This window comes from Capsicum annuum, chromosome 4 (genome assembly GCF_002878395.1).
Source record: "Capsicum annuum cultivar UCD-10X-F1 chromosome 4, UCD10Xv1.1, whole genome shotgun sequence".
In the NCBI taxonomy this organism is placed as follows: domain Eukaryota; kingdom Viridiplantae; phylum Streptophyta; class Magnoliopsida; order Solanales; family Solanaceae; genus Capsicum; species Capsicum annuum.
Genome location: NC_061114.1, coordinates 53780130 through 53793644, shown reverse-complemented (window position 1 = coordinate 53793644; position 13515 = coordinate 53780130). Strand labels below are relative to the sequence as shown.

The window sequence follows — 13515 nt, the reverse complement described above, 5'->3', positions numbered from 1 at the left end:
GAGTTATCCATTTTACACATGTCACAATATGCTCTGACGATAGTCTTTATTACTGATGTGAAATATGAATATAGCTCTAAAAAATGTGTTATGTGCAAAATTTTATTAGTAATGTGAAATATGAATATAGTGTTAAAAATATATAATTTATGCAAAACAAATTATATACTATACAACTAGACGTGAGGATGGAGTATACAAATTAATTGTTATATATTGTACAACTAAATTTTAAAAAAAATACATAAAGAAACTTGTTATACCTATTTCCGAAATAGATTTAAAAAATAGATATGTGAGTTTTATAAAATAAAAATTAGAAAAGAAAAATAGAAAACTCGCATAATATGTGAACTTTATAGCTTGAAAATAGATTAAAAAAATAGATATATAATAAAATAAAAATTAGAAAAAAAAAAAATAGAAAGCTCACATAATATGTAAGCTTTATAAAAAATTACATAAATTATAAAAATAAATATAACTCATTTTTTCAATGAATTATATTTATAATATATTAAAAGTGTGAAGACCCTTAGAAAAGTAATTTGAACTTTTTGCCCTTCATTAAAAGACTCTTCGTTAGATAAAACTGCTTTTTCACTATTTTTAATTTATTATTTAATTATTTTTTATTATATTAACTAGACTTCCTAAAATATATGAAACTCCAAAAATATATGGTAGGAGAATTAATTAATATTTTTCTTTCTACTAGACTTCCTAAAATATATGGTAGGAAATTAATTAATATTTTCCTTTCTATTGTTCAATTTGAAAAATACTCCTAAAATAGGACTCTATTACGAAAATACTTCTATAAATATTGAGATGTACGTTAAACTAGAGAACAAACCTATTTACCTATTGGAGAATGCGATTGATGTTCATCTAACTTGATTCGATTGCATATCTAGATTGATGGATGTTTGATTTCCTAACCCTCAACTTCTCCACTGTTTTTGTCAGTATAATAGAATTCAACATGTGTGTATATATATATCTTCTTTTTTTTCATTCAAAATCATTCTTTAGGGTCAAAATTTTCACTCAGACAAGAATTAGTTGGATCAAAATCGAAGCTTTGTGATCACTATTATATTTTTTTTATAGTTTACAGGTCGTAGATGAATGTCGGTTGGCTTTAAAGAGTTTCTTGTGTCAAAGTTAGGTTTAACTGTATTGATCTTTATTATCTTATTGTTTTATTTTAATTTACAGATGTTAGATGAATGTGGGTCAGCTTTGAAATTTTTTTTTAGGTAAAAGTTAGGTTTAATTGTATTATTTTGATATCTTTATTATCTTATTGTATTAATTATCTTATTGTTTTATTTTAATTTACAGATGTAAGATGAATGCGGGTCGGTTTTGAAAATTTTTTTTAGGTAAAGGTTAGGTTTAATTGTATTATCGTAATATCTCTATTAGTTTGTTACTTTGTGGTAGTTTACAGTTCGTAGATGAATCTCGATCGGCTTTGAGAAATTTTTGTGTGTAAAATTTAAGTTTAATTGTATTGTTTTGATATCACTTTTATCGTATTATTTTGTTGAAGTTTACAGGTGATAGATAAATGTTGGTCGACTTTGAGGAATTTTTTTATGTAAAGGTTAGGTTTAGTTGTATTATTTTGATATTTCTATTATCGTATTATTTTGTTATTGTTTACAAGTTATAGATGAGTGTCAGACGACTTTGAGAAAATTTTTGGGTAACGATTAGATTTAATTGTATTATTTTGGTATCTCTATCATTGTATTTATTTTGTTGCAATTTACAGATGGTAGATGGTAGATGAATGTCGATCAACTTTAAGAATATTTTTAATAAAGATTAGGTTTAATAAATAAATTCTTCATCCTTACATACTGAAAAGTTATTAAATTTAATTATTATATTTATCTTTATTATTTAAACAAATATCCTATTTAGTATAATGTTTGAACTCATTAAAGTGAGATACACACGCAAGGTGCGTACACCTAAACTAGTACAAAATAAGAAGGATAACTCATAAAAAAAAGTGAGTCTTACACTTTTCATTGATATAACTCACTTTTTTTTGTGAGTTATATATAAATAAATAAGGAAAACTCACAGTGAGTTTTATATAAATAAATAAGGCAAACTCACAAAAAAGTGAGTGATACTTTTCATACATATAACTCATTTTTTTGTGAGTCATGTATAAATAAAAAGGATAACTCAAAAGAAAAATAAGTTATACACTTTTTATAAAGTTATCACCGTCATTCAAGTTTCCGTTAAAAAAAAGACATAACTCACTTTTTTGTGAGTTAAGCCTACTTTGGTATTACTTTATATACATAGTAAATTTTGATATTTTTTTTAAGTAGGCGGCTTGTTTTGGTCGTCCACTCTATAAAAACACAGTGAGGGTGCTGATCTCTGAAAAGGAACGAGTCATTCCATATTACGCTGGCTCTTCCCTTCTCTTAGGCAAGTTCTGGACCATTAAGCAGTAGATTGTAACCGTAATGATGATTGGTGTTCTTCTTTTCAACAGGTATCAACTTCAAAATTACTGCAACAAGCAGGCTCCCATCACCAATTAAGACGTTGAGCAGCCATAGTTCCAGTTGTGTAGTACTTGCAAATATGTCTAAAAACTCATCGATGACAACTTGGAAAATGACGTTGGAAATTATTACACCTAGAAATATCCAGCTTTCAAAAACGCGACGAAAAACATTTATTTAGAAGGTAACCAAAATAGATCACCAACTTATTTAAAACACCAAAATATGTTAATGTATTTAAAATAACATCAAAATAGGCTTAACTCACTTTTTTGTGAGTTATACCTTTTCTGGTAACGAAAAGTTGGATGACCGAGTTAAATTTCATAAAAAGTGTAAAACTTACTCACAAAAGAAGTGAGTTATATTTATAAAAAGTGTGAGACTTACAAGAATAGTGAGTCATCCTTTATAACTTTTATAGAAAAGTGAAACTCACAGAAAAAGGATTTATTTATTTCTATAAAACTCACACATTATGTGAGTTATATATGTATTTTTATAATTTTATGTGAGTTATCTATTTTTATTTTATAAAACTCATATATTATGTGAGCTTTCTATTTTTCTTTTCTAATTTTATTTTATAAAACTCTCATATCTATCATATAAAATTCATTAATTATGTGAGTTATTCAAATATAAAATAAACTCACTATTTAAGTGAATTATTCATCTTTAGAAGATTTTATTTTTATATGTGTGTACATCTAGAAAATAATTTAAATGTTTCAGCATTGTTCATCCATCCAAGCTAAGATGATTGACTATAATTATAATTATTTTTAAATAATTCATCATTATTCGTGTCACGCAGAGGCTTGGATGGATGGACAATGCTGGAACATCTAAATTATTTTTTAGATGTAAACACACATAAAAAATGAAATCTTCTAAAGATGGATAACTCATTTAAATAGTGAGTTACTTATTTTATATTTGAATAACTCACACAATTGGTGAGTTTTATATGATAGATATGTGAGTTTTACAAAATAAAAATTAGAAAAGAAAAATAGAAAGCTCACATAATATTTGAGTTTTATAAAAAAACTCATACAAAATTATAAAAATAAATATATAACTCACATAATATTCCTTTTTATTGTGAGTTATACGCTTTTAATAAAAGTTATCTTTATATAAATATATAACTCACATAATATGTGGTGTTTATAAAAATAAGAAAAAAAACTCACTATTTTGTGAGTCTTACACTATTCATAAATATAACTTTTTTTTTTTTTGGATAACTCAAAAAAAAAATGAGTTTTACACTTTTTATAAAACTGCGTCTTTCTGTTAGCAGAAAAGATGTAACTCAAATAAAAAGTGAGTTAAGGCTATTTTGGTGTCATTTTAAATGCATGGCATATTTTGATATTTTAAATAATTAGGGGCCTATTTTGGTCGCCCACTCTTCATTTATCTTCTCCATGTCACGGCAGTTTATTTCATTGAAGTCCAGTATCAAACCAACCTCGGGAAAAAATGATTACCTCTTCATTAAAGTATCTCAGTAACAATAATACATATCCAATTTCAAGGACAGTTTGGTTCAGGATTCAGAATGAGTTCCACAGCAAGAAGGCATCAGCAAATGCATCATATACTGCAATAAAGCTTACAGTGAGTGCCTGACGGAACACAAATATGTTGAAAACGAAAGTATTGAGAGCTATTGTGGTGTCTGAACCTTCGAGCCTCAGAATCTGATTTGCAGTGAAGTCAAAAACTAAAAGTAAAGCTAGTTGGAAGATACTTTGTCCGATTATATTTCTCCACATCGTCTTGGAAATCAGCCTCACTTCCGTTCCAACAGGAGGCCTGCTCATTAGTCCTTCATGAGGTGGTTTAGTGGCCAGGGCAATTGCACCTGAAATGTTCATAATAAGGTTGACTCACAGCAGCTGAACCGCGGTAAAAAAAGTGGATACTGTTATATTATAGCAATATTATAGCAACAGATAAATATCAGTTCTCACTTTTTCTCAATGGCACATACTGATCACTAACAGAAAAACAAATGAAGAACCCTTACAGAACATTGAATACCTCAAATGCATGTGGATTTTGAAGATAAAATTGATCATCTGAGCCACAACACAGACTGTCAGCTGGAAATGCAGCAACATTTGAATATTTATATATACAGAACGACCCCATTTAGTCACATTGACAATTGTGCTAAAGTTGTCATCAAGTACTATAATATCAGCGCTTTCTTTAACAACCTGATAATGTATTTAAGAATAAGAGATGTCAGGAACAGCTTAAAATTGTCTATATTAAGGGGTCTTCCAAGGAAATGACTAAAAAATCTAAAATGCATAGAGGCTGTTGAATAGTGCATGGTGGAGCTGAATGGTCTTCCACAGTACATGCACGTAAATGTTCATCCACAAAACGAAAAAGATACATGCATCAATGTTGAAGTATTGAGTTATTTGTTATTATTTTTCTTTTTACCTTAGCAATTTTATTTCTGAAATTCAGTTATTTAGTTGAGATAGAATAGGATTTTATTAGTATCCTAGTTGAAGATAGAATAGGATCTTATTAATTTCCTAATTAGAAATAGAGTAGGAGTCTTTTGTCTATTTATATTCTCAGATGTGAATGAATAAACAAGTAGAATATTTTTTACCCTCAAACGACTGTTTTCTTCTTCTCTGTATTCTGTAGAACAACAATTGGTATCAAGAACGAATTTCTTGAGGGATCTGTGAGAGAGAAGACCCCTAAAAATAACCCTGCATAAAAGTCAATATTGTTATGGCTTCTAGCAATTTCCCAATTCCTTCACCCCCAATTTTTTCTGGTCAGAATTATCCAATTTGGGCTCTTAAGATGAGTGGTAGAGGTTGGTGGAGAGGTAAATCCTTTGCCAAATAAACCAACTATGTCGCAAATTAAGAATCACAGAGAAGAGGTTCCAAAAAACTTTAAAGCCCTCTCTTGCATAAAATCAGCACTTTTAGAAGTAATTTTCGCTAGAGTTATGGTGAGTGAGACTGCAAAGGAGGCTTGAGACAAGTTGAAAGAAGAATTTCACGGAAGTTACAAGATCCGAGAAATGAAAGTGATAAATCTGAGAAGGGAGTTTGAAATTCTCAGAGTGAAGGATTCAGAAACTAATGAAGAATTCTCCAACAAGTTGATGAAGGTTGTAAACCAAATCAGACTTATGGGAGAAGAGCTTACAGATTCAAGAATCGTGGAAAAGGTTCTTGTGAGTTTGCCGAAAAGATTTGAAGCAAAGATCTCCTCACTCGAAGATTCGAAAGATCTCACAAAACTGTCACCTTCAGAACTTGTACATGCTCTTCAAGCTCGAGAGCAAAGAAGATCCTTGAGGCTAGAAGAAGCTACTAAAACTGCTCTTCAAGCCAAGTTCAAAGGGAAGATGCAAAAGCAAGAGGAAGGTAAAATCCCAGAAACTTCTACTAATTCTAGTAGAAATAATCAAGGCGATTCTCGCAATGGAGTCAAGAAGAGAGAAAACTTTCCTCCATGCAAGTATTGCAGAAAAAACAATCATAAAGAGGATGATTGTTGGTTTAAGGGGAAGAAACTACCTCTTCAGTGTAGATATTGCAATAAGCTTGGACATATTGAAAAGTTTTGCAGAGTGAAGAAGGAGAACAACCAACAAACTCAAAAACCAACGCTTCGGAAGTTGAAGAACAGAAGGAGTTTGTGTTTACGGCGATGGCAACAAGATTGAATGATGAAAACACATGGTTTCTGGACAGTGGTTGCACTCAACACATGACCAGCAAACAAGAATATTTTATGAAGTTGGAATCTGCCAAAGGTAGTGTCAAGTTTGTCGATAAAACTAAGTTGGAGATTGTTGGTAAAGGAATTGTGGCAATTGAAACTCCCAAAGGTACTAAATTTATTCAAGATGTTTTATTGGTACCTGATCTTGACCAAAATCTATTGAGTGCTGGTCAAATGCTATAACAAGATTATATGTTACTGTTCAAAGATAAAAAATGTGTTGTTTCCGAATCTAGCGGCCAAGAAGTGATTACGGTTGAAATGATAAAAAGAAGTTTTTCTTTGAATTGGAACTCAAATTCTGAGCAAGTTTGTCAAGTAGTCAATGTGAGCAGGTTATTGTGACCACCAAGCACAACGATGACGAACAGTATATCTGAGAATCACAAGCAGGTGGTTCATTCACTGTTATGAGGGATGTAAATGTTGAGCAATTGGGCAGAGGAACAAAGATAACTCTCTTGCTCAAGGAAGACCAGCTGGAGTACTTGGAAGCTAAGTTGCTCGGACTCTCCAAAAATGTTGCCACACCCGTGTCGGATCCTTCAAAAATACACTATTTTTGGAGGATCCGACAAGCACCCGAAGACATTTTTGAAGAGTCCGAGTAACTTAGCTTGGAAGAACGGAGAATCAAGGACCTCGTAAAGAAGCACTCTGAATTCATTAGCTATCCAATTTACCTCTAGGCTGAGAAGACTACTGAGAAAGAAATTAGTAATGATGAAGATTATGAGCCCAAGAAAGACGATGAGAGTTCAAGTAAGCAGGCTCTACTTAAGATTACACAAGATCAGGGGGAAAATTATCTTTTCGAGTTTGATAGCTTCCGTGACTGTGACCAGTGTCGGGACTTTGTTGCCTCAGCAATTGCAGCTTGTGGGGGAGTAGGGAAATCTACTTCCGAAAAACCTGATGTTCCCCATGATGAGCAACTCACTGCAATAGAAATGGAGCATCAGATTAAGTTACTGCAGAAACTCCACAGGAAATTGGTCATTGGAGGTACTCTATTAGAGGCTAAATTTTTGGTTGCTAGGAAGAGGTTGCTGGAGCAAACTGAAAACAAGAAGCCAAAATAGCAAGTAGCTTTAAAAAATGACATGTGGTGTGTAAAACCATTATCCGATGGTCAGGCGAACAGAGTTACATTTAAATTGACTCCAGAGGTTATTCATCAGATTTTTGCTAGAAACCAGTTGTCTGCCAAGCATATTTAAACTTTGTTCCTGGAAAGATGTCAGGAAAAGAATTCTGGACTAAATATTCAAGGGCTAAATACCTCCACAGTACAAAAAATATTGTTGCAACTTCTGCCGAGGCTTCTGAAGATGAGGAGCTTGTTGTTTTCTTGAAGCAAGATGTTATGTTAGAATCTGAAGCTCGAAAAAAGATGAACAACATCAAGTTATATGTCTGGAGGGTGTTCATTATGGATAACTGTGAGGAGCTTATGCCCGAGTACCTTAGATTTGTGAAGGGAGTTGTGGACTCTGATGATGTGCCTCTCAACATCTCAACATCTCTCGTGAGATGCTACAACAGAACAACATTCTCAAGGTGATTAGGAAGAACCTTGTAAAGAAATGTATTGAGATGTTCAATGAAATTGCTGAGACCAAGGAGAGATTGAAGCTCGCTGATATGTTTACCAAAGCTCTTCCCAAATTCAGATTTGAAACTCTTCGAGAACAACTTGGAGTTACCAGCAAACATCTCAAGGAGGAGTGTTGAAGTATTGAGTTATTTGTTGTTATTTTTCTTTTTAGTTTAGTAATTTTATTTCTGAAATGCAGTTATTTAGTTGAGATAGAATAGGATTTTATTAGTATCCTAGTTGAAGATAGAATAGGATTTTATCAATTTCCTAGTTAGAAATAGAATAGGAGTCTTTTGTCTATTTATATTCTCAAATATGAATGAATAAACAAGCAGAATATTTTTTACCCTCAAACAACTGATTTCTTCTTCTTTGTATTCTGTAGAACGACAATCAATGTCATCTCAATCTGCATATGTTAGATTTTCTTTTTGAACCTCTATTGCTTATAAGTTGGAAGTTAATCTATTTGTTAATATATTTTCCAAGAAAAACAGTATAAGGTGATGTAATAAATGCCAATGCTTATAAGGATTTGATATAGGAAAAACAAAGAAAAGAAAAATCAGCACAAAATCCTGGCCTCCACATTGGAGCTCTTGGTGCTACAATAATCATCGGTAAGTTGTAATACGAGAAAAAAGAAGATTAACATATGACAGAAAGAAGATTAACATATGACAGAAGCAATTTACAAACCTCTGCTCCTGCAATACCTATGGCAAATCCAATATCTGCCTCGTGGAGAGCTGGAGCGTCATCTGTGCCATCACCAGTAACTGCAACAATCTCTTTAAACATACCTCTTAGATTATTTACCAACACAAGCTTGTCCATTGTTGATGATCAAGTGCTCCCCTGCATTCATTATTGTAGCATTTCCGAACAATTCGTGTACACCACATGAATCCGCAAGGCGAGATCAAACAAGCAAGAGCATACCTTAACTCTAGGAATTATATGCCTCATTTCGTCAGGAGTTTTGTTGAGAAATTCTGGACCGTGAATGGCCAAACCATCAGTAGTTAGTATCCCACATTCTTTAGCAATAGTTTTAGCTGTCTTAATATTGTCACCAGTCACCATTCGCACAGTAATTCCAGCAGCTAAACAAGTTTTCACTGCATTCTTTACCCCAGGGCAAACTGGATCTTTAATCCCGACCACAGCAATCAATGTGTAGCCACTATCAGGCTATTTTTTTCATAACCATTCTCAATGTCTTTGCAGGCCAAGCAAAGAGTACGCAACGCTTTGCTGGTGAATTCATTTATGACATCCACGATATTTCTCGACTGATTTTCTGTCAAATGAACAATTTCACCATTGAGATCAATAAACCTGTCACACATTTTAGGGAGTATCTCAGCTGCACCCTTGCAAAAAGCTCGGTTGTTCCATCTGGGAGAGCAATAAGCACAGACATGTTTTTCTTTTCTGAATTAAAAGGCTCAACCTTCAGCAGTATACAGTCCCTTCTTTTCTTATCAATATCACCTCCAAGAAGCAATCCATATTCTAATATTTCTGATTCTGTTGGTGTACCAAGAATAGATTTCTTTCCGCGGCTTATCCCTAGCAACCTCTGCTCCTGTATGTTGAAATATTGCCTGCAGAAGCAGTGACAATTAGTTTTCACGTATATTCAAAGTAATTGCATCCCCACATGCATCAGTTTCTACCTTTTCAGTTTTTTCACAAATCCATATCTTATTAACTACCATATGGTTTGTTCTTAGTGTTCCTGTCTTGTCTGTGCAGATGCAAATAGCAAATAGCTGACCCTACTGTCTCACATGAAGAAAGATGTCTCACCAATGCCTTGTTATCCACTAGCTTTTCATTGCAAATGCAAGACTCAATGCCACTGCTAGCAGCAGTCCTTCTGGAACCGCAACAACAATTATAGTTACTGCTGTCACAAGGTAATTCAGAAGAGTCATTGCATAGCTGGAGGACCATTTCATGAGCTCATGGAGAAGTACTTTCTCTACCAGAACTCCGACAGTCAGGACTATAAATGTCAACAGAACAAATGCCAGCCGATCTTCCCAATAATGGTAGCAAGACAACTCAACTTGCAGTGGCGTCTCGTCTTCTACCGTGTCTGCTAATCTATCCATCAGCTTACCCCATTCAGTTTTCATTCCAACAGTTGTTACTAACATCTTAGCCGAACCATCTTGCACTTTGGTTCCAGATAGAAGAAACGGTCTTCCTTCATATATGCTAATTGGTGCACTCTCACCAGACATGCTTGATTGATCGATTAGCAAGTTGTATCCGGTTATTAATATTCCATCTGCGGGAACCAGATCCCCGATAGATAAGTGAACTACATCACCAACCACCAAGTCTAAATGGGTATCTTTTGTCTAGATCCATGTACTAAGTTTCCAAGATAATGTAATAAATCATTACAATGACAGATTTATCCGCATATTGAATTCCGAAAATGCCTTCGGCTGACCCGAAACTGCTCTCTATTCACGTCTCTCTGAATAACCAAATAATTCATTCCCAACATCTTTTCTTTTCTCACTATTTACATATCCAAACTATCGTCACTTAACATTATCTGTTTTCTTCTTAAATTCGACAAGAATTTTGATGGAATTATAAGCAACTGGTCTAATGGGCAGACAAGTTCAAATAAGAACACTTTATACATCACAAAACACAAGTGATTTAACTAAAATCATAGTCTAACAATCTCTAACTTAAAATTCTATCAAGTGTTAAAATCTCCAGTAGGAGCATTGCTATTGCAAAACAATCTTTCATTGGTTGCTTAGTTCTACTCAAACTTTTACATGCAAAACTCAGAAAGCTTTTCAATTAGCGGAAGATTCAAGTACTTTTTCCTTGATGATTACATGTCGCCTAACTTGACATCAAATACAATTACAAGAACATTCTAATTATGCTTTACTTTAATCACCTTCCATAACCATGGTACATCAAGATGCTCAGTTGTGTGCTACTTGGGAACACCAGCAGAGCTCTTAGAATCATTGTGATTAGCACCACCCACAATTCCATCAGCTTCCAAGAATCTACTTAAATGCTTATCATCCAGATGTTGCTGAATTTTTTTAATGAAAAAAGTAAGTTAAGAAACGAATAAATAAGAAGCATAAATTGATCTTAGAATTCAAAGAAGAGCTCACCGATAGACAGTCTCTGTATTTCTTCCACTCTATAACACACTCTTCTTTATCCCACTTCACCTTCAAGAATTTGTCAGAATACCACCTACAGAAAATTCCCATCATCACTATCAGGATTCAGGGTTTTAGGTAAATAACAAATGTTCCCCTTATACCAATATACTCGCTAGTTCAATTTATTTGTCTTATTTTGACTTGACCAAAAATTTAAGAAAGTAAAACATGTGAGTAGATATTTGAAATTAAGTACAACAACAACATACCTGGTGTAGATGAAATAACAGAAACAAGGCACCCACAAAGTAGTACTATACATTAACAAACCGCAAGCACCCACCTCCCCCAATCCTCCTAACTAGAGACTCCACCCTATGTGCAAAGTCCTATGACTACTAGCAAGGCTACCCAAAAGAACACCTATCTATTGGCTACGACTCACCCACACGCACTAACCTTCTAACCTAATTCGCATTCAACATACCTTCCTATCTAGTATCATGTCCACGGCAAGCTGTAACTGCTCCATCCCAAATAGTTAATAAAAATATTAGAGACATTTTTATTTAAACGGACTAAAAAATAAAGTAGTACAAACAAATTAAAATGGAGGGAGTTTTCAATAATCTAAAGAAAACTATCTGTTCTTGACCCACAACAAAAATTAGGCAAAAGGGGTAAAGAAAGTTTGATTCTTTGAACTGTTGAAGCAATTATGGTCAGCCTCTCTAAGTTGAGCACAAGGTGAAGTAGCTAGCGGAGATGCATTTTTCTTCTCCTTGAAGATCCCCATGTTTATGGCCTTACTAAATCCATGAATCTGCACAAAAACCGACCACTTAAAAGTTTATTTCAGTTTAAACTTGGAATTCCATCAATTTCCAACGACAAACCAAGGTAGCGAGTATTGGCGTGTTGGGGAATTTACATTGAGCTATATTTAGGAAACAGTGGGAGAAATACTTTTCAAATTAACAACCAACACAATCTGAAAAATAACACAAATAATAAGAATAAAAAAGGAATAAGAAAAAAAGAGAAACATGCAGATGCAGGAAAACTCACCTGGTAGCTGTAAGGTCAAGCCTCAACTGAGTAGTATTATTAAGAGAAAAGTATTGATTACCCCAAACTTTTGTCGTTTTATTTGGTACACCTGAATTTTGTGTTAGGATTTTTAGCTGATTTTCTTATTAAATTTTAATTTTAATTTTATTAAAAGAAAAATAAAAATTATATCATAATTATTTTTATTTTTTTAAAAAGAAAAATATAAAACTTTTTTATATTTGGCTAACTCTTTCTAAAAAAAAAAAGGGTTTTGAAACTTTATAAATACTCGCCTTTCTCATATAATAACACAATAGCATCCACAATATACTCGTTTAAGATTTTTGGTTAGGAAAAAATTTTCTCTCCCATTAGTTTTTGTGTTTTTTAAAATATTAGGTTTTATAATATGTAGGTCAATTGGTCAAAACATATAATAATTTTATGTTTTTTAATATTATTTTCGTTGTCGTCTGATTTATCGTCTTATAGTTTGCAACTAATAGCTTCCGCATGACGTCCTCTTAATTTTGAACCCAACAAATGGTAGCAGAGCTTACGGTTCAAAGATGCAATGGTTTGATGAAATGAGATTAAAGACAGACTCAAAGCGGTTCTAATCAATTTGATGATGATGAAGATTTTTTGTCCAACTATATGTGGAGAGAAGTTTTAAACATATTTCAATATTCCTGTTGGTGCATCTTTAAAAATAAAAATAAGATATTTTTTAAATTACTTTTAACTCATAATATTTTAGACTTTATTTTTAACCATGACAAGCAGCAATAATGAAGATTATGTGAAGAATCAAAATTATACATATGACATGAAGAAGGCGGATCAAATCAAGAAAATTAAGCCAAAAATAGAAGATTTGTTAGGATTTTTGCTCTGATTTTCTTACCAAAATTAAGTTTTAGTTTTCTTAGAAGGAAAAAAAAGTTATACCATAATTACTTTACTTTTCTAAAAGGAAAATATAAAACTTTTCCATATTTGGCTAACCTCTTTCTAAACGAAAAGGTTTAAACTCTATAAATAAAAAACTCTCCATTCTCATACAATAACACAATAGCATTCACAATGTAGTCGTTAAGAGTTTTGGTTAAGGAAAGATTTTCTCTCATTGATTTTTATGTTTTTTTAAATATTAGGTTTTATAATATGTAGGCCAATTGGCCAAAACATATAATAATTTTATACTTTTTAGTATTATTTTATTTGTCGTGTGATTTATCGTCTCATAGTTTGCAACTAATAGCTTCCACATGACGCTCTCTCGATTTCGAACACAACAAGTGGTATCAGAGCTTATGGTTCAAAGATGTAATGGTTTGGTGAAATGAAATTAAAGACAGATTCAAAG

General features: G+C 32.6%; 2 protein-coding genes and 1 pseudogene across 2 annotated transcripts; all 3 read right to left on the bottom strand.

The window, feature by feature from the left end:
• Positions 1 to 2213: 2213 nt before the first annotated feature.
• On the bottom strand, positions 2214 to 9653 carry LOC107869021 (annotated as a pseudogene).
• On the bottom strand, positions 2460 to 4378 carry LOC124897945 (putative calcium-transporting ATPase 11, plasma membrane-type). The gene is made up of 2 exons (XM_047411567.1): positions 4125 to 4378; positions 2460 to 2691 (listed from the first exon to the last, which is right to left on the bottom strand). The coding sequence occupies exons 1-2, from the start codon at positions 4376 to 4378 to the stop codon at positions 2460 to 2462; spliced, it is 486 nt and encodes a 161-aa protein (XP_047267523.1).
• On the bottom strand, positions 9363 to 12155 carry LOC107868104 (putative calcium-transporting ATPase 11, plasma membrane-type). Its single transcript, XM_047411814.1, has 4 exons — positions 11100 to 12155; positions 10871 to 11014; positions 9745 to 10231; positions 9363 to 9539 (listed from the first exon to the last, which is right to left on the bottom strand). The coding sequence occupies exons 2-3, from the start codon at positions 10881 to 10883 to the stop codon at positions 9762 to 9764; spliced, it is 483 nt and encodes a 160-aa protein (XP_047267770.1). The 5' UTR covers positions 10884 to 11014; positions 11100 to 12155; the 3' UTR covers positions 9363 to 9539; positions 9745 to 9761.
• Between the last annotated feature and the right edge of the window lie 1360 nt (positions 12156 to 13515).

Bases quoted from the DNA above. Each gene is read 5' to 3' on its own strand.
- LOC124897945 (XM_047411567.1), bottom strand. From the start codon at position 4,378: ATGAGCAGGCCTCCTGTTGGAACGGAAGTGAGGCTGATTTCCAAGACG. The intron at 2,692-4,124 runs GTGGAACTCATT...CGTTTTTGAAAG, and splicing joins TTTGCTGATGCCTTCTTGCT to CTGGATATTTCTAGGTGTAA.